The 17,501-nt window shown below is 35.0% G+C and overlaps 4 protein-coding genes across 6 annotated transcripts in view; 2 read left to right on the top strand and 2 right to left on the bottom strand.

Annotated features, from left to right (window-relative positions):
• Nucleotides 1-571: 571 nt before the first annotated feature.
• On the bottom strand, nt 572-6,572 carry LOC116849016. Its single transcript, XM_032825725.1, has 2 exons — nt 5,863-6,572; nt 572-5,177 (listed from the first exon to the last, which is right to left on the bottom strand). Exons 1-2 carry the CDS (start codon nt 6,067-6,069, stop codon nt 4,401-4,403), a joined length of 984 nt encoding a protein of 327 aa, XP_032681616.1. The 5' UTR covers nt 6,070-6,572; the 3' UTR covers nt 572-4,400.
• A 918-nt stretch (nt 6,573-7,490) lies between these two features.
• Nucleotides 7,491-11,298, top strand: LOC116849017 (deubiquitinase OTUD6B). The gene is made up of 4 exons (XM_032825726.1): nt 7,491-7,742; nt 7,912-8,320; nt 8,461-8,680; nt 9,461-11,298. Exons 1-4 carry the CDS (start codon nt 7,673-7,675, stop codon nt 9,644-9,646), a joined length of 885 nt encoding a protein of 294 aa, XP_032681617.1. The 5' UTR covers nt 7,491-7,672; the 3' UTR covers nt 9,647-11,298.
• Nucleotides 11,299-11,453: 155 nt separating this feature from the next.
• Nucleotides 11,454-15,720, bottom strand: LOC116849014 (lysine--tRNA ligase). 3 transcript variants are annotated; one of them, XM_032825721.1, is made up of 8 exons: nt 15,556-15,720; nt 14,956-15,091; nt 13,547-13,996; nt 13,098-13,343; nt 12,584-13,006; nt 12,209-12,402; nt 11,900-12,062; nt 11,454-11,698 (listed from the first exon to the last, which is right to left on the bottom strand). In XM_032825721.1, exons 1-8 carry the CDS (start codon nt 15,588-15,590, stop codon nt 11,597-11,599), a joined length of 1,749 nt encoding a protein of 582 aa, XP_032681612.1. In that variant the 5' UTR covers nt 15,591-15,720; the 3' UTR covers nt 11,454-11,596. The 3 variants fall into 3 exon arrangements, 2 of the variants coding, with proteins under 2 accessions (XP_032681612.1, XP_032681611.1); XM_032825720.1 differs by lacking the exon at nt 15,556-15,720 and adding an exon at nt 15,169-15,546; XR_004379051.1 differs by lacking the exons at nt 11,454-11,698; nt 11,900-12,062; nt 15,556-15,720 and adding an exon at nt 15,169-15,548 and having other exon boundaries at nt 12,251-12,402; nt 12,481-13,006.
• Nucleotides 15,721-16,812: 1,092 nt separating this feature from the next.
• Nucleotides 16,813-17,501, top strand: part of LOC116849018 (protein PIH1D3) — a 41,449-nt gene continuing 40,760 nt past the window's right edge. The window contains exon 1 of the mRNA XM_032825729.1: nt 16,813-16,980. The gene's annotated coding sequence lies outside the window, so the exon portion shown is untranslated. The remainder of the gene's footprint in view (nt 16,981-17,501) is intronic.

The raw sequence follows: 17,501 nt of genomic DNA on the forward strand, positions 1-17,501 counted from the left end.
TTTGAATTGATTTGTAACCGTAAGGAAACATTATTCGTCAAATACACACTTCATATGATAGTTTTGACACTTCAGCGCGCGTCGCGCTAATATTCTCTGTAAAACTTTTACATCACTACTCTTATTAGCACACAACATTCAACGGATTAATGATAACTCATGAATATGACAATGTTAAGAAGCAATATTACTGACGTTATATTTCCAGAATTGCATTATTATCGAGCGAATGTTTTTCGACGGACACCTGCGTTACTATGCGATGGACTACGTGTTTAAGCGCATGAATTTTAGATTTGGATAGTTTCTGATCATCTTAAAACACTCTCAGTTTAAAAATTATTACAACCTTGACATTTTCGTTTTGAAAAGTCCTCAGGAATTCCATTAACTCGCAAAAGTGGCGAGTAACTTATATATATATATATATATATATATATATATCGCTAACGTTTCTGTATTTATGTATCTATATGAAAAGCTTATTAATAAAATCTTTACAAATATCATTCATTCTCTTTCTGTGATACTTTTGTTGATGGAGTTTGGAAATGAGCGATGTAACAACATGTGATTTGCAAGTACGTATATTTCGTAACAATATGAATAATCTTTCTTTTACATAGACGTATAAAAATAATTATATTATTATTATTGCTTTCCCGTGCATTAATAAAATATACACTTTCGAAAACCCGAAACGTAATTTCGCTCATAAAAATCACAATCTCAAAAAGTCTTAAAGACTGAGTATAATTTTCGTATAAATCATTTATCGTATTTACATAGCGAGAGAACGTCTCATGCTGCCTATTTCGATATCTCGTATATGGCAAATACCGATAAAAATATCCTCACTAAGTGATACTAAATAGATTCGAGACTCGTAAATCGTCCTGCGAAATAGAAATGCAACATAAATACACAGTATGAATAAAAATACAAATAATGCACGACATGTTACACAAGCCGGGGGGTAACTCTTTGGTAAATTTGTGTATCTTATATCGCGTCTCGTATAATTAAGCGTCATCTTACAAACTATGGGGGCTCTCGTACTGCGGAAAAGAATCACGCGACTCGCTAAAGGAGCGCTCTCGAAGCACAATGCGATCTCTTCATTCGACCGAGATTCTGTAGAGATTCAGATTGCTACTATTATTGTCGGACTTGGCAAAATTGGACCCTTTGGTAAATTTCACTTACGTTTCCTAAATGGCATTAAAACGTAACACGTAGATTCTCATCCACGAAGGAAGATCGCGATAGTAGAAGACGTAACATTTACATAAAGATTCTCTCACGTGGACAAAAGCGAAGATTTCCTAGAGAACTTTTTTCTAGATGTACATACATCTTTACGAATTAATTTAGGACAGTACCCAGCAAACACAATTATATAACTGTTACGTTGCCGTAATGTAATAAAAAGTAACATGCAATATAACATGTTTGTTACGTATAACATACACGTTAGTTGTAATTTTATTACAATAGTAATTTCCCACTCAAACGATGTTGCAGCTTAAAATAAAAATATAACATGTTATTAAATGTTATACAGCTGTTATATCAATTGCTGAAATATTATATAGCTGGAATACAAATGATCCATTTTCCAGCAACTTTAGTTATTTAATTGTATGTAGCAGTTATATAAAGCTGTCACTCAAATATCAGTTAACTTTTAAAAGTATGTTTCTAAAAATACTATAATTATTTCATATAAAAAATTATATTTTTTGTAAAGATAATGACATAAAAGTATCTAGCTATCTTCTAAATTAATTAGCTCTCAAATAAACACAAGATATCCCAGAATTATTCTATCATTTGAAACATCTGAAGTATCCTCAGGATATCTTATGTTGTTGAGGCTATTGCTATTTATCTATTCCCATCTCTATAAATAATTTCATTGGGAGGGATTATTACTTTGACCGCAGTTTCAAAAAAATCAAAAGATATGTCACTTGATTATAAGAGTGAATTCCATGGTACAAGTTTTGCCATCTCGTGATCACCGTTTTTGTATGTATGTTAATTCATCATATTTAATGAAATATTTAAGAAACGGAAGCTATCTAACGAGTGACTCGACATCTGGATATAAAAATGTTATATAACATAGATGTAACACAAACAATATACTTGTTATATAACCTATTATATTTTAGTTATATTGCTATTATACCGTTATAATCAGTAAATAATGGAGCAATTTAACAGTTTCTTAAAAAGTTACATTGCGGTTATAAAGAGAATTGCGCAACTTTAACATTAATAATGTATAATAGCTGTTATATTACGTGTTACTTTTATGTTATATAATAGTTATATTCTCTGTGCTTGCTGGGTATATGCAATGCGCGGAAGTCATTGTGCAAATTATTTACAAAATCGTTGTCTCAACACAATGTTCCTCGTTTGATATGATTCTTTGCGTCTGTTATCCTAAAGATAGAATTAGCCGAAACTACTAGATAGCAGGGTTAGAAAAATAATTTTTGAAGAGTAACGAAAAGTTACTTTCCAACCCTGCCTAATAGTATACATACCCAAAGTATAATACATACAAAAAGTATAATCTTATTCTTAGCGAAAATCTTATATATATCAAGAGAAATTTTTTAAACCAAACGGAAAACATTGTAACACCTAAAAAAGAATTCTAGTTGCAAGGTGCTATTTCCTGTAATCCCATATTTTAAGCGAAAGTTCTTATCGAAAAAGTATTTCTCTTCTAACAAAATGAACTATTAATTGGCAATCTATTTGATATTATTACGACTTTTTCTCTTTTTTTGAATCGAGAGGAATATGTTTGCTTGAAACAGAATGTTCTTTTACTAGGAGAAACTTCTATTAAGAATAAGACTTGATAAAAGACGAAAGTCTTCTAAATTTAAAAACACTGCGTTTAGAATATTTTTTTTTGATATTAGAAGAATTCTCTTGAGGACATAATATAAAAGGATTCCGCTAAAAAGATTACACGAAGTGTTATGTTGAACGCGTCGATCGCTGCGTAACAAATCACAAAATTTTCACCGTGTTACTATTAAGGCAACAGTACGACGAGAAGATTGCACAAGCTTGGACGTCAGTGTACACTGAATGTAGACGTTATATCGTTGCACGATTGCGCGATATATATATTATTTTATACGTTTGTATTGCGTCGGCAAAGCGTCGGGTCCTTTAACACGTTCGCTATCGCGCTTGAATCAAAAACCTCACTATAGTCTACGCTATATTTGCAGTATTTGCGCTTGCAGTGCATGTTTGCGCAGATAAAATGTATGAAATGGACAAATTGAGCGTTTAAAGCATAATGTATGAATTGTGACACTTGTTCTACAATTTTTAACGACAATGTCATTATCGTTGAACATCGTTGCGCAGCTATTATAGTACTTATTATATCTGCGCGACGACGTGTAACGTTTGCGTTAGATAGCGTTACAGTTATAACGTAAGCGTTAGGAAATTACAAAACTAAGCCTGCTTAGTTTTCCGGAGAGAAATCGAAAGTGTGATCACATATGTGTGACGCTGATAGCGAACATATTAATGGATACCGATAGACTTAGTTTTTTCGCATAAATATTGTCATGTACTATAAAATCGATGCTGTAACTTAGCAACGATTACTCTAAAAGAACGCGCATAATCGGTTGATTAAAGAATTGTCTACAATGCGATCGTAGTCTGTGAATCGATCGTATATCCATTTCCTTCACGTAAATTCGTGAGAAATGAAAAGTTTTATTGAATTCGTCAATGGAGCTTTTTATTTCTTGTAAGCTTACGTGAAAAAAATGGACGTATGATCGATTTACAGACTAGTGCTACGACTTTAAAACGTAATTGCGACCGTATTGTAGATCCTTGTTTCTCTCAAAGATTTCCTGTAAAATTTTTTCTCGATATGTTCCTTGCTTTGAGACATCTTCGATGATGTAACGCACTCTGTATTCCATAGGAATTATATATATCCTAAAAATTGCTAAAAGAACAAATTCTCCTATTGAATACGAGATGTATTACAAAATTCATCAAGGAAAAGTGTTGCAATCTTTAATCAACCGATTGTATACTTAATTTCTATACGATTTCAACATCTTCCTTCCAATGCAGTTCGGAAATCGATGTGTATGTATGTGTGATGTAATGAGAGAATTTATCTTCTCAAAATTTTTCTGAGAGGTAAGTTCTTTCATTGAATTTTCATCGGCTGCGTTTTGAATTGCGTCGAGGAAAAGTGTCGAAACAGTATCGAAAGCAAGCGTAACATTTGCATTTGCTGAAGACTGTAGTAAATGCAACGATTGATATCCCATTGCGAAATTACACGCCCGTATAATCTCAAATTGCAAATTGTCGCCTTCGCGGCTCTTTCAGTCGTTGTACATTCCGTCGATCAGAAAATCCATTCTTCGGTAGTGCCTCTTGTCCCAGCAATCTCGACCGCGTCTGTACAATAGAAAAATACCAGTACCCAGTATCGGCAAAGTGACAATCGTTATGATGACTGGCACGATGTAATCGATCTTTCTCGGCGCACCCAGCGGGGAGCTCTTGTTGCGCGAGGACAGCCTGGACTCGTTAGTTTCCGATTTGCCGACAGTAGTCACTGTTGGCTTAGGCTTCGGTATGTGTTTTTTTTCCACAGGAGGTGGGGAAGACTTCGTTGTGTCATTCGTGACCTCTATGTGAGAGGTGTTCGCGTTCACTGAGATTGGAATTGAACTAAAGTTCGCACCATGATAATCTGAATTGTCATTAGGTCGTGAATTGGTGACGTTCAACTTTGGCGCATCGATCTTGGCAGTTTCAGCTTGATTATCGGTATGAACTGGTGCTATTGTGGCAGTATCTTCCACTATGGGTTTTATGTTCTCCTGAGCAGTGATTTGGCTGATTGATGTATTAGCTTGCTCTACATCTAGGCTAGACTGACTCACACCTTTTCTTGCTTTCACTTTTTTTTCCTCAACTCCTTTCCTTGGAACTACAGAAGGTATAGCGAATCTCGCCTTAGGTGTGTTCTGTCTCTCTCTGGATTTATCAGGGATGTCTGGTTCAACCACAATCTTGGTGTTTGCTTGTTGTTGGGTGGTTGTAGGTATTAATATTGGTCCTCCTTCTATCATCATTGATGTACTTGCAAGATCCTGTGGATATTTTATATTTTATATAAAATTCAACCATATGAATATATTTAATAATATATGTAATACATAATATATATAATCATGTACAGAATATATACATTCACCATAATATCCATTATCATATTTATACCAGTTACAATGATCAGACAGGAAATAGTTCTAAATGCAGTTAATCAGTTCTTAAAGAGTGATAAGAGTGATAAAATGCAAAAAAAATTTAAATGTTCTTTTCTTGTAAAAATAAAAAATCACCTTCATATTTTTTATTGATACTACATCTTTTTTACTCTTATTATTGTAAATAAATAAATCAATAATATATAAAATTACACACACACACACACACATATTATAAAAATTCACTCTGTTGGTATTGATACATTAGAACATTTCGAACATGTATGAGGTAAGACAGAATATATGAAACAGGAAAATAAGAAGTAAATATTAAAAACAAACACACGAGTCACGACTAAAAATATGCGAGGGACTTGTCATGCATTCTTCATTGATTCTTCAGCAAAAAAGATGCACAGAACGGTTAAAAAAGAAATATTACAAGACGACAATGGGACGCAAAGTGACATGATAAAACGCGACAAGTAAAACAAAACAAAGAAGCGCCAAAAAATTCAGAAGGCATTTAACACACACACACAGATGCAGATATGCATTTTGTACTTACCTTTGGTACTTTTTTATCGTCGGCGACATTACTGTATGGGTGTTCTTCGATTGTCGCCGAGGATGATTTGGACGGAGGATCCTGGCTCAAAGGTGGCAAGGCCGAAGACGTACCATCTGGTCCCGCAACAGCAATGACAGACGAGGTTAGCACCACAATAAAGCATAGCAATGAAATCAAACGGCTTGCAGAATCGATCGTAGCCATGTCGCGTTGAGTCGAATTCCAGGGAACTCGACAGCGAAAAGATAATCCCGGAGGGAACTAAAAACAAACAAGGAAAACAAGCGACCGGAGAGCACCAAGAACGACTACACAGTCCCCATGGCCACCGCGATTTATTTCTCTCCAGCTGCGTTGGTACTGCACTGGGACGAAGGTGGAACACCTCCCGCGAGGGCACCGTGAATTTTCACACAATACAGAATACGGAGGAAGGCGAAAAGAACATAGTATAATGTAATAATAAACGCAAGTATAATAACAAATAAATAATAAACATAGTATTATAATTTCCGTACGTCTTGAAGGAAAAAAGTGCGTGTAAAAGTGCTTGTAAAATATATGTATAGTAAAATTTACCAACTATATATTTTACTATACATGTATTTTACAAGATTGGTAATTGGAGCAAAGCTCGGACGTTTCTAGCCAATATATTGAAGAAGAAGGTATTTTACGTACGAAAATCTCAGGATTGTTTTCCTCAACCATTTAGGAAAAACGGCGGAATTCAACAGATTGTAACTAAAATTAGGTCTATGAGAGTCAAAACTAGATAGTCGTATTTAATAAATAAATCAACAATAAAGGATCTAAATATGACTCATATAACTGTATTAAATTTTTAATTATTCATTCATTTCAGGCAGCTAATTCTTAAAAAATATCGTATATATTTTATGAAAATCTATAATATACGTGACATTATAGATTTTTATAGAATATTGTATGCGATATGTTTTTGAAAATCAATCTCTAGATTATTGCGAGATATCAATATACAATACTTGTATTTAAATATATTGCGTCGTTGTACAAAACTAATAATTTTTTTTCTACAAATTATGAATAATCTAGTATGTAATATTGTATAAAGGATCATGAAAGTTATTTAAAAATTACTTTTAATGAAAACGGATTTTAATGAAACGTTAATTTTCATGTGAGTTATTTTGCAAAAATGAATTAGCACGGAGCAGAACCACAAAATCGTGAATATTACCTATTATCCGCTGAGAAAAATTATGGACATTGGCTATGTAGTTCATGTTCACATTTTGACTGCGTTCGCTTTGGGCGCTTATGCGCTATAAGCGTCATTCTATCTTCTTTCCGCATGTAATGAGCGATAAAGATAGAATGACGCTTACAGCGCGTAAATGCCCAAAGCGAACGCAGCCTTTATAGACAGAGGAGCTTCAAAAGAAAGTAACTCTAAAGTTACTCCGAGTAGAGTTTGGCCACGACTGCAGTTTTATCAAAATCCTGCGAGAGAGAAGGATATATTTTCAATATTTTTCTTTGTCTATTTCTCCTTAACCTAACCTATTGTAATAGGTATACTGTGATTGGATGCTGTGTGGGATTTAATATAACATGGACCAATCAAAAGTTGCTTTCTCGTAGACCAATCAAAAGTTGCTTCCTCGTGGCCAAACTTTGCTTAAAGTAATTCGAAGTAACTCCTAAATGGCGATCACACACACACACACACACACACATATGACACATTCATGCCATATGATCGCTTTCGGCTCTTCTCTGGAAGTTCTTTTGCTGACACATTAGTGGTTATATTTAAATTAAAATGGCAGATCTTACATTAACGGAGGAAGATTTAACGCAAAAGCACAAAAAAGAACGGAAGGAACTACAAGGTATATATATATATTAAAAATAATACTTTTCATCTATGACAGATGTGCTGTACCTCTCCAAATTTCCTCTGTAAAGTTTGTAAATTTTAATATTTTCGAATTTCAATTTCCAATTCGACAAAAGGTTTTTGCGAAATATATTGTCAAACGTTTCTGCTTGTATTGGTAGCTCAAATACAAATCTTGAAGAAGTCAATCTGCAAAGGTGACAAGAAGAAGAAGAAAGAGGTTATGGAGGAGATAGGCCATTTAGAGGAGAGTCTGGACAAACGTCAGATAGAGGAGTTGAACGAATGGAGATTAACTCATGTTACATTGAATGACAAGGAGGAACTTACAATTTCAAGTGAGGTAATCAGTAAGGATAATAATTGCCTGGATCAACCTATGCAAAGGATTTCCAAAGCTCAGAAAAGAAGGGAAAAGAAGGCAAATGCAGAGAAGGAACGCAATCAGAAGATTATTGAGCAAGAAGCACTCAACGTGTTTGGCAAAAGAAATGTTGAAATAGAAGCTATAAAGAAAATTCTCTTTGAGCGCGGTTTAATGGTCTATGAAATTCCCAGCGATGGCCATTGGTGAGAATTTAATCTCCTTTCAATGTATGTAGAGCTAAAAAAGGAACTAATGAAGACTCTATACATGATTTAAATACATGATTTACAGTTTATTTATCTCACTTTATGCTATATATTTATGCTTACATCTCTGTTTGTAGTTTATACAACGCAGTTGCTCATCAACTTAAGGTGAATGGAGAGACACCCCTTAGCCTGCACGATCTCAGAACAAAGACTGCTGATTATTTGAGGGAAAATATGAATGACTTTTTGCCTTTTCTGTCTAATCCTGATTCTGATGATTTAATGACACCTGAGGAATTTGAAAAATACTGTAATGATGTGGCTGAGACAAGTGCCTGGGGTGGTGCAGTCGAGGTAAATATATAGATCTGTTCTTTTTAACTTCCTGAACTGATATACATTGGTGTGCAATAAATTAGAATAAAATCAAATATAGTTTCTCTTTAAGGCTCCTGGTCCCTTGTATTGTCCATCTTTTTTTAATGACATCAGAAGCGAAAAAATGCATGCCAAAAATTCTTGCGAAATACATTGAAATAAAGAAATATATCCATAAAGTAACATTTACAATCGATTAAACAAATTTGTAAGATATTCCATGGACTCCCCTTTTGCTCTAACAATCAATACTTTGTCGTAAATTAACGTATTCATCTTCTTAATATTTCTTCGCCTATTTCTATTCAGGTTAATTTACAATAAATTATTGATTGTTAAAGCAAAAGAGAAGTGGAATATCTTACAAATTTGTTTAATCGATTGCAAGTGTTATTTTATGGATATATCTTTTTATTTCAACATATTTCGCAAGAATTTTTTGCATGCATTTTCTCGCTTCTGATGTCATTAAAAAGAGATAGACAATGCGAAGAGCCAGGAGCCTTAACTTGTTGCACCAATGTGCACTACTTCAGGGAGTTCTTTGAAAAAGAACAGGCTCTATATTACAGATATATGTAAAGTTACATAGAGCAACTGCATACTGCTTTATTACAGTGCACTTTATTATGCTGCACTATTTATAATATATTTTTTCCTTTGCAAATTAACAAATTAATCCGCAAAGAAATGTATTAGTGACAGACATGAACGAAGCTGTGTAATCAATAAAGTTTATTTTATTTTGTCATACAGCTTCAGGTACTATCATGCATACTAAAATGCCCAATCGAGGTCGTACAAGCTACAGGAGCTCCTTACATCGTTGGAGACCAATATACCAATGGTAAAAAAGTAACATTGACCTATCATCGTCATATATATGAGCTTGGCGCTCATTACAATTCTGTCACGAAGTACGTTCAGGATGAGGAGAGCTGATAAAGGTCTTAGTTAGATTCGATTTTACATGATTCTTGAAATAGTCTTCGCAACACAAGTCTTATTATTGAATGGCAAATTAATCACGTGTTTCGACCTGCGAAGGTGTTTTTACCAGTCAGTAGCTTAATTTATTCTGTGTGGAAAATGTATATTCATAAGTTCCAGACAGTATAAAATATTTTTATCGAGATATACATGAGGACAAAAAGCTGCCAGCAGAATATTCTATCTTCCGACGAGACTACTTGCATTTCTAAACTTTACAATTATTGTGATGATTAACCGTTAATGTTTATAAGGGGTATTCTTTAAATGTATACAGTATGACCATTAAAGGAGTAACTGTAATACGTATTAAAATAACAAAATATGTCTGTTAGGAGTCGAGAAGCTACAATTAACGTTAAATTTCTATTGAGGAAAATTGAATGTTAATCCTTTTAATGGTCATGCACATACGCATGTTCGAGAAAATTTTTTTTTACGAATATTATAGTCAAGTGCGAAATACATATCAGTGACTATCCGTAAAACATATTTCCTTGGTCGTATGTTAACTAGTTTGCTAGAACTTCGATTCTCGCGTTTACAGCTAAACGTGGCTGTTCAGTTTTGAGTTCTACCTAATTTAAATACAGTGAATTCTGTATAAAGATCTCATAGGATATATTTTCATCGTGTATTTAATACTGAATATATGATCTTAAGGCTTTGCACACGTCGGCAAATGTATACGTTTATCACACTAGAGCTTAGAGTTAATTGCGAACGAGAGTACGAATTTCAAGACCGTATATTCGATATTAAGTAGAGACTGCCTGAAATTTCACGTGACATTCATGTTGCGTATAACTAGACGAACGAGCCTCGGATTGCCAAGTTTAGCATTAAACGTGAGAACACGAATTTGACTGTCGATTAGATACATTTAACTAAATATACGACTCGAGTACGAATCGTTATAGTTGAAATATTCTCGTAAGTTAGACATAAGCTGCTTTGGGGCTCCTGTGTTATAGTTATTAAAAATTTATATAGGATTATATTTATTTTTCAAGTGGATATATATATATCAGACAATATAAAAGATGCTGCCAGCAGATATGCAAGTACTTATTAAGATTTCATGTTTTTCGGCTCACAAGAGGAGTCGAAATATGAGTGTGTGTTACTCTTCTGTCGCTCATACTGTTCGTGTTCACTGTAGTAGATGTCATGTTTTTTCGAAATATCGAATCGAGTCGAGTTTCTTCTTTCTGCGCCTATATAAAGACCCTTTAGTATATATAGTATTAGGATATTTCCTTCGGGAAATTTCTTGCTTTCTCTTTGTCTCTCTCATGGCTATTAGTTCCTCAAATCTTTACAAATCTCCATAGCAATTCACATTTATGACGTGAAGTGTTTTTTAACTTTTCTAAGTGACGTTTGAAACTATCGAATTTATTAATAAAATTCTCTAAAGTTAGAAGAAAAAGAATAATGTCAAACGTGATAATTTGGATTTTGTGAAATTACTGGTTGTAGTAGTAATATAGTTGGAATATCAATCTGGATACATAATCTCAAAATAATCTTGGACTGTTTTTATCCGTGTAGCGTAGCGATATAAAAAAAAAAAAAAAAAACGAGAGAGACAAGATTTATAATACTAACGTGAAGAAACATGGTACTCTAATCGATATAATATATACAATGACGTTTACGTATTATATCACACGTTCTTGCGATTTTGTAAATAATCGATTGTGTAATCGATGTGTTGTAGTCTCCGGGTATTAAATAAATTACAATACGTAAGAGCTATAACCGAATTTAAAAAAAATTTATTTCTCTGTAAATAGGGAAAGTTATCCATCAAAAAAAAAATTCTCACACTGGTGGAAAACATTAACTGTGTTTCTTATAACTTTAAATAAATAACTTTATTTTTGGCCCATGTCTGTCTTATTTTTCGTCACTGACATTTGACGTTTTGTCATCTTCAGCGATGTCCTTGTGTTTATTTGGGTTTTCATCAGGTTTCATTTGAGGAAAGAGCAACACCTCCTGCAAAAATCGGTAAGATATTGTTTTTTCATCGTTCTGGTTTGAGAAAATTAAATACGAAATATATGAAATATTAAATATGAAATTCCTTCATAAATAATTTCAGTTATGTAAAAATATAATTTTAATTGTATAATTTTGATTTTCTTTTACGGTCATTTTAAAAGGTATAGCGCGCGTATCTAATTTGTAAGTACTCACTTTAATATTATTCGAGTCAGTGAGGAACATTGTTAGGCGATCAATACCCATGCCCCAGCCAGCTGTCGGCGGCAGACCATACTCCAAAGCGGTGCAGAAAGTCTCGTCGACCATCTGTGCTTCCTCGTCGCCGGCCGCTTTATCTTTCGCCTGCTGCTCGAACCTGTATGTATATTTGAAGTGTTTAATTTACCAGATAATTGCAAAACGGAATAATTCACTTGGAATTGCCGCAAGGTGTTCCAGTCGTTAAAACTCCACAAACGCGTTGTTGTGTTTGCAATTCACACGGTTGCCTAAATTTCCTACCTTTCTCTTTGAACGATTGGATCGTTCAGTTCGGTGTACGCGTTGCAAATTTCCTTCTTCATAACGAATAGCTCAAATCGTTCCGTCAGGCCTTCTTCGGAACGATGCCACTTAGCTAATGGAGACATCACTTGCGGATGATCTATGATATATGTAGGATTGATGCACTTCTCCTCGATAAATTCCCCAACAAGCTATAAAAAATACGACATAATGTGCATGCCAGACGCGACGTATTCATAAAAAAAAAATATTGAAAATTAATATTCTACCTTTTTACAACCCTTTGTCGTGTATAATTCACAGAGCGTCATCTGTCAAAATTACCTAACCGAAGTTGACTTGAAAGTAAGTTCTCACGAATCTAAGTCTTACTTTGTCTAACAATCTTGCGGACGTTCTGGGAGCAGCGCATTCAACGTTGTGCTTCGTGCAGAGATCACTCAGAATCTGGTTCGTCTCCGGCGTGTTGAGCTGATCAGCTTTGGGCAGTTTAACTTGAAGAGCCTCTTCCAATGTCTTCATCATCGAAATGCGTTTGAAGGGTGGTGTAAAGTCTATTTCAACTCCTTCGCCTTCCGGTCCATCGGGATGGTAAACTATCTTATAAGTGCCGTGTATCGTCTTCACCATGCTGGACACCATATCCTCCGTTAGGGCCATCAGATCGTTGTAGTCCGCGTATGCCATGTAAAACTCGCAGGTAGTGAACTCGGGATTGTGGGTCATGTCGATGCCCTCGTTCCTGAACTGCCTGCCGATCTCGTACACTCTGTCGATCCCACCGACGACTAACATCTATTAAACGTCCACGTGCAAGTGTGTTTCATATATTTCTCTTTTTTGCTTATAGATTTGTTTTAAGATTGTCGAAGGTGATTCATTATACCTTGTGATACAACTCCGGAGCAATTCTCATGTACAGATCCATGTTGAGTTCATTGTGGTGAGTGACAAAAGGTTTAGCGGTCGCACCTCCGGCGATCATATTCATCATAGGCGTCTCGATCTCCAGGAAGCCTAGTTTGTCCAAGTAACTGCGTACATAAGCAATTATCTTGGCACGTATATGGAAGATTTGACGGACTCTGTTGTTTAAGATGAGGTCCAGATATCGCTGTCGATATCTCGTCTCCTGGTTGCATACAGAAATATTTAAGAATATATTTAAGAAATATTTAACTTTTTAAATTATACATGCAATAGATTCGCGTAAAATATTGTGCACACTACTTTGATTTGCAGAGTTGTATGATGGTTTTAATGTCAGTTTTATATATTTATTATATTTAATATGTTGTGTATGTAATTGTATTTTTCTACGAAATTAGATCTTACTTTGTCTTTCAGGCCGAAATGGAGATGCGGTAACATATGCAGGCACGGACTCAGAAGGGTTATAGAGTGTGGCATAATTGAGAATTCGCCTTTCTTGCTTTTCCCTGGATTGCCAACTATACCTATGATGTCGCCTCTCCTAATCTTTGAGGTGTCTGTCGCAAATTTCTCTCCGTTTTTATAATTTCGCGCATTAGCCATCACTTGCACTTTAACACCTTCTCCTCGAAGGTCGAAGAAAATCAACTTGGCACCAGCTCCTCGAATGGAGTGGACGCGCCCTGCGATGCTGTGCACTTCATCCACGAGCGTTTCTCCATCCTTCACGACATCGATAAATTTTTCGATGAACGTCTCTAAGGAGGTTGATACGTGGAACTTATGAGGATAAGGATGGTCATTGCTGGCCTTGAGTTGACTGACTGTAAGTGTTCGAAGCTTAAAGTATTCCTGAAAAAAGTAAAGGCTTAATTACAACAAATTCAAAGCTGACTTAATTAAATTAAATAATTAATAATTAAATTAAATTAAATTGCAATATGAAAAGTAATATGCTATTCATTATGGTAGACAAAATAAAAGTTTCAAATTTTCAAAAATACAAATGTTCTTTTAATAAATATTAATTAAAGATTCCTAATAAAAGAATAAGTTTTGTATCGCATAATGTGGTTTGAGTTTGAACTTATCCAATTTAGAACAAATTGCTGAATAAAAAATGACTGAATTGTATATATTTGAAACGAAACAGTAATATTTATATAAGCTTCTCAGAAGCTGAATTGATTAACTCTACTTTTCTGTAAATTTCTCAGTTTTGAAAAGTATCTCAATTATAATACATATTTTAGTATTAAAATTAAAAACATTTATAAAAAGTAGAGTTGATCAATTCTGAGGGGCCCAAATATCCTTATTTATCAAGATAAAAATATATGAGCTTTATCTATAAAGTATCCTTTCTTTTTTATCTTTCTATCTATCTTATATATTCTTTCTTTCTTTCTTATCTATAAAGATAAGATTTATATTCTTCTTTGCAGAATGAAAAGACTTTTATTCTTTGTAAAATATTCTCATGAAATATGTTCATAAAGAAAAAAAACAAATATATGAAAGAATTTCTTAAGAAAATTATCAAGTTTGTTCCTGATATAAAACCTAGAGGCTTACGTATCTTCATCTATAAAAATATGAATACATGAACTTCCTGCAAGTATAGATAAGATGTATATTCTTATCTGTAAAATGAAATGATTTTCATTCCTTGTCAAACATTTTTACAAAATATGTTTACAAAGAAAATAAAGGAAAACAAAGATAAAAAAATCTATCAAGCAAATGATCATGCGTATTCCCTATACTTCTATCTACTTTTCCTATCTCACAAAGCTCATGTTACAATTTACATTTGCGCTAATTTCTTCCTCGAGATCAATCTTCTTCTCGGCATTCTTAGCTTGCTCCTTAGCTTCAGCTGCCTTAGCCTCTTTCCCAGCCTTCTCCTTGGCCTTCTGCTCGGCTTTGAGGCGTCTCTTCAGCTCGCTGTAATCGGAATGTTCTTTCAACAATTCTCCCGAGTATTGACCTCAGAGTCGGCTATTGAGGGAATCGTTACGCACGTCGTGGAGCGGCGCCGTAGAGACATCTGAAGCAATTTTGCCTCGTGGCATGTTAGCCACGTTCGCGCAAACGACTGTGTGAAGACAGCGCGAGCTTTGATCAAATTAGCGAGCATGATCGCGTCACGATACTAGGCTTACTGACGCGACGCGTTTGCCCGAGTCCCGATCGCTGTGCGAAATACCGGTCACCTGCGGAAAAAGTATGGCTCGCGTGTTCGGGAGCAACGCGGGAACAGCACGTGGTGCGGCGAGCCGATGTCATATGTCGTTCTCGGATCACGTCGGTGAAGCCACGCGTGTGGTGAAGCCACTCCAGAGCGACGCGAGCGTCGATAACCTCTCGTCACGAGTGAGTATGGTGTTCGTGTCCAACGTTCTACTCACTTTTTCGACAGCTTCTCATCCGTGGTGTCTGCCATGTTGGTAAACCGCTGCAGAAGGAACCGGCGCCAGCAGGTTGGCCAATTCGCAAACGCCTTCTGCTTGCCGGGTTAGGGGCCGTGTTCGATATTCACGACAGTACTGAAAATCTATAGTTCATATTACGCATTTACTATAGATTTTTAGTACTGACAGTGAGTGAATAGTTGAACGCAGCTTTAATTGGCCAATTAAATGTCAACTGTGATTGATCAATTCTGCTCAACGATAAATACGATTGGTTAATTTTAATGGATTAAATAGAATTAATCGATCGATTAAGTTAATGGAGATGATGAAAGACTGGCCCTTAAGCCCATATCAGACTACCGACTGCACAGGCCGACCCGACTGCTGACTACGACTGCCGACTCTCAATGGACCAATCATAGTGAGGCGCTGACTCGGCGCCTCATTATGATTGGTCCATTGAAAGTCGGCAGTCGTAGTCGGTAGTCTGATACGGGCTTTAGCCTGTTCTCTGATATTCATTATTAGTATTGAGAATCTATAGTTTATGTCACATATTATATAGATTTTTAATAGTAGTAATTTTTAATACTAGTAGTGAATATCGAATGCAATCTTGGTTAATATCGAATGCAAGTTAACAGTTAAATCATATGAATCCTTTGGTCTGTTCTTTTCAGCTGCACTGCTGAACTGGTGCAATAAGTTAGAGTGAGAAAACATATACTTGTCTCACTTAAACTTATTGCATCAGTTCAGCAGTGCAGCTAAAAAGACCACTTGTCTAACTCCTTGTCCACAACCTTGCTTTAATTCTTAAGCCGTAAGAAATTGACTAACCACAGTTGATTATTTTTAAAATAATCGATTGTGGTTGGCCAATTTATTACGGCTTAAAGATTAAAGCAAGGTTGTGGACAAGGGATAATTTGAAAAGAAGCAAAGAAAACAATCTGTTCTTTTAAATTGCACAGCTGAATTAATGTAATAAGTTAGAGTGAGAAAAATATACTTGTCCCATTGTAACTTGTTGCACTAGTTCAGCTAAAAAGAACAGACCAAAAGATATAATTTAAATGTTAGTAAGAACTTACCAAGAGCTGAAAAAATCGGCTCTAAAAGGTTTCATGTGTAAAATTTCACGTTTCTATACCTTGAAAAGCTTCACGATCGGCAAATCGTTGAATTCTCGTAACACTGCTCTTTTTGCACCTTGTCCTCGCTTCTAGGGAAACTTTGCATTACCACCTAGTTTGTTTCAGCGGACCTTTCGGCTTCCTTTCCATACCAACCTACAAGAAACGAATTCAATACTCGAGTTTCAGAGCCTTACGTTGGTTAATCTGCAGTCGTGAAACTGGGAGTTGCTGGCACAAAATGCAGCCGTTGTTCGCTGAAGCGAGAATGCGATAAACACAAGTGAGTAATTCACACACGAGCGCCTCATTTCGACATTACTTCGATAGAAAATAAGCCAGCTACTCTGCGACGCAGAGATCGAAACAGTTCTTGCGCACGAAATATCTTGAAAGCTGAAATTCGAATTTTGTGAACTGTAAGCCGCGCGTTATACAATTTACGTTTCTTTGATTTTATGACTAGGCGCACACAAAAAAATATAGACAGTAAAACTTGTAAGGTTCGTCTATAATGCGCGGAGTAAGTTTGGTGTGAAAAAGTTACTCACACCAGAATAACAAATAAAAAGAATTTATTCCGTTTACGCGCGTGTTCCTCTATTACTCCAGTTCCTTTCCTGGAAGTATATTTCTCTTACTTAAATAAAATACTTTTGGGGTAAGAGAATTAAAATATAGATGTAAGCAAAATAAATTATCATTTTTTTACTCTTATTTATAATATTGAACTTTTATATATATACACACATGTATATGCATATATATATATATATATATATATATATATATATATATATATAT

This window comes from Odontomachus brunneus, unplaced genomic scaffold, assembly GCF_010583005.1.
Source record: "Odontomachus brunneus isolate Ranch 3 - 2012 unplaced genomic scaffold, Obru_v1 Obru_scaffold_104, whole genome shotgun sequence".
NCBI classification, from domain to species: Eukaryota; Metazoa; Arthropoda; class Insecta; order Hymenoptera; family Formicidae; genus Odontomachus; species Odontomachus brunneus.

Bases quoted from the DNA above. Each gene is read 5' to 3' on its own strand.
- LOC116849016 (XM_032825725.1), bottom strand. From the start codon at position 6,069: ATGGCTACGATCGATTCTGCAAGCCGTTTGATTTCATTGCTATGCTTT. The intron at 5,178-5,862 runs GTAAGTACAAAA...AAATATCCACAG, and splicing joins ACGATAAAAAAGTACCAAAG to GATCTTGCAAGTACATCAAT.
- LOC116849017 (XM_032825726.1), top strand. From the start codon at position 7,673: ATGGCAGATCTTACATTAACGGAGGAAGATTTAACGCAAAAGCACAAA. The intron at 7,743-7,911 runs GTATATATATAT...TTGTATTGGTAG, and splicing joins AGAACGGAAGGAACTACAAG to CTCAAATACAAATCTTGAAG. The intron at 8,321-8,460 runs GTGAGAATTTAA...CTCTGTTTGTAG, and splicing joins ATTCCCAGCGATGGCCATTG to TTTATACAACGCAGTTGCTC.
- LOC116849014 (XM_032825720.1), bottom strand. From the start codon at position 15,284: ATGCTCGCTAATTTGATCAAAGCTCGCGCTGTCTTCACACAGTCGTTT. The intron at 13,344-13,546 runs GTAAGATCTAAT...GTATGCAACCAG, and splicing joins ATTTCGGCCTGAAAGACAAA to GAGACGAGATATCGACAGCG. The intron at 12,063-12,208 runs GTAGGAAATTTA...ATATACATACAG, and splicing joins CCAATCGTTCAAAGAGAAAG to GTTCGAGCAGCAGGCGAAAG.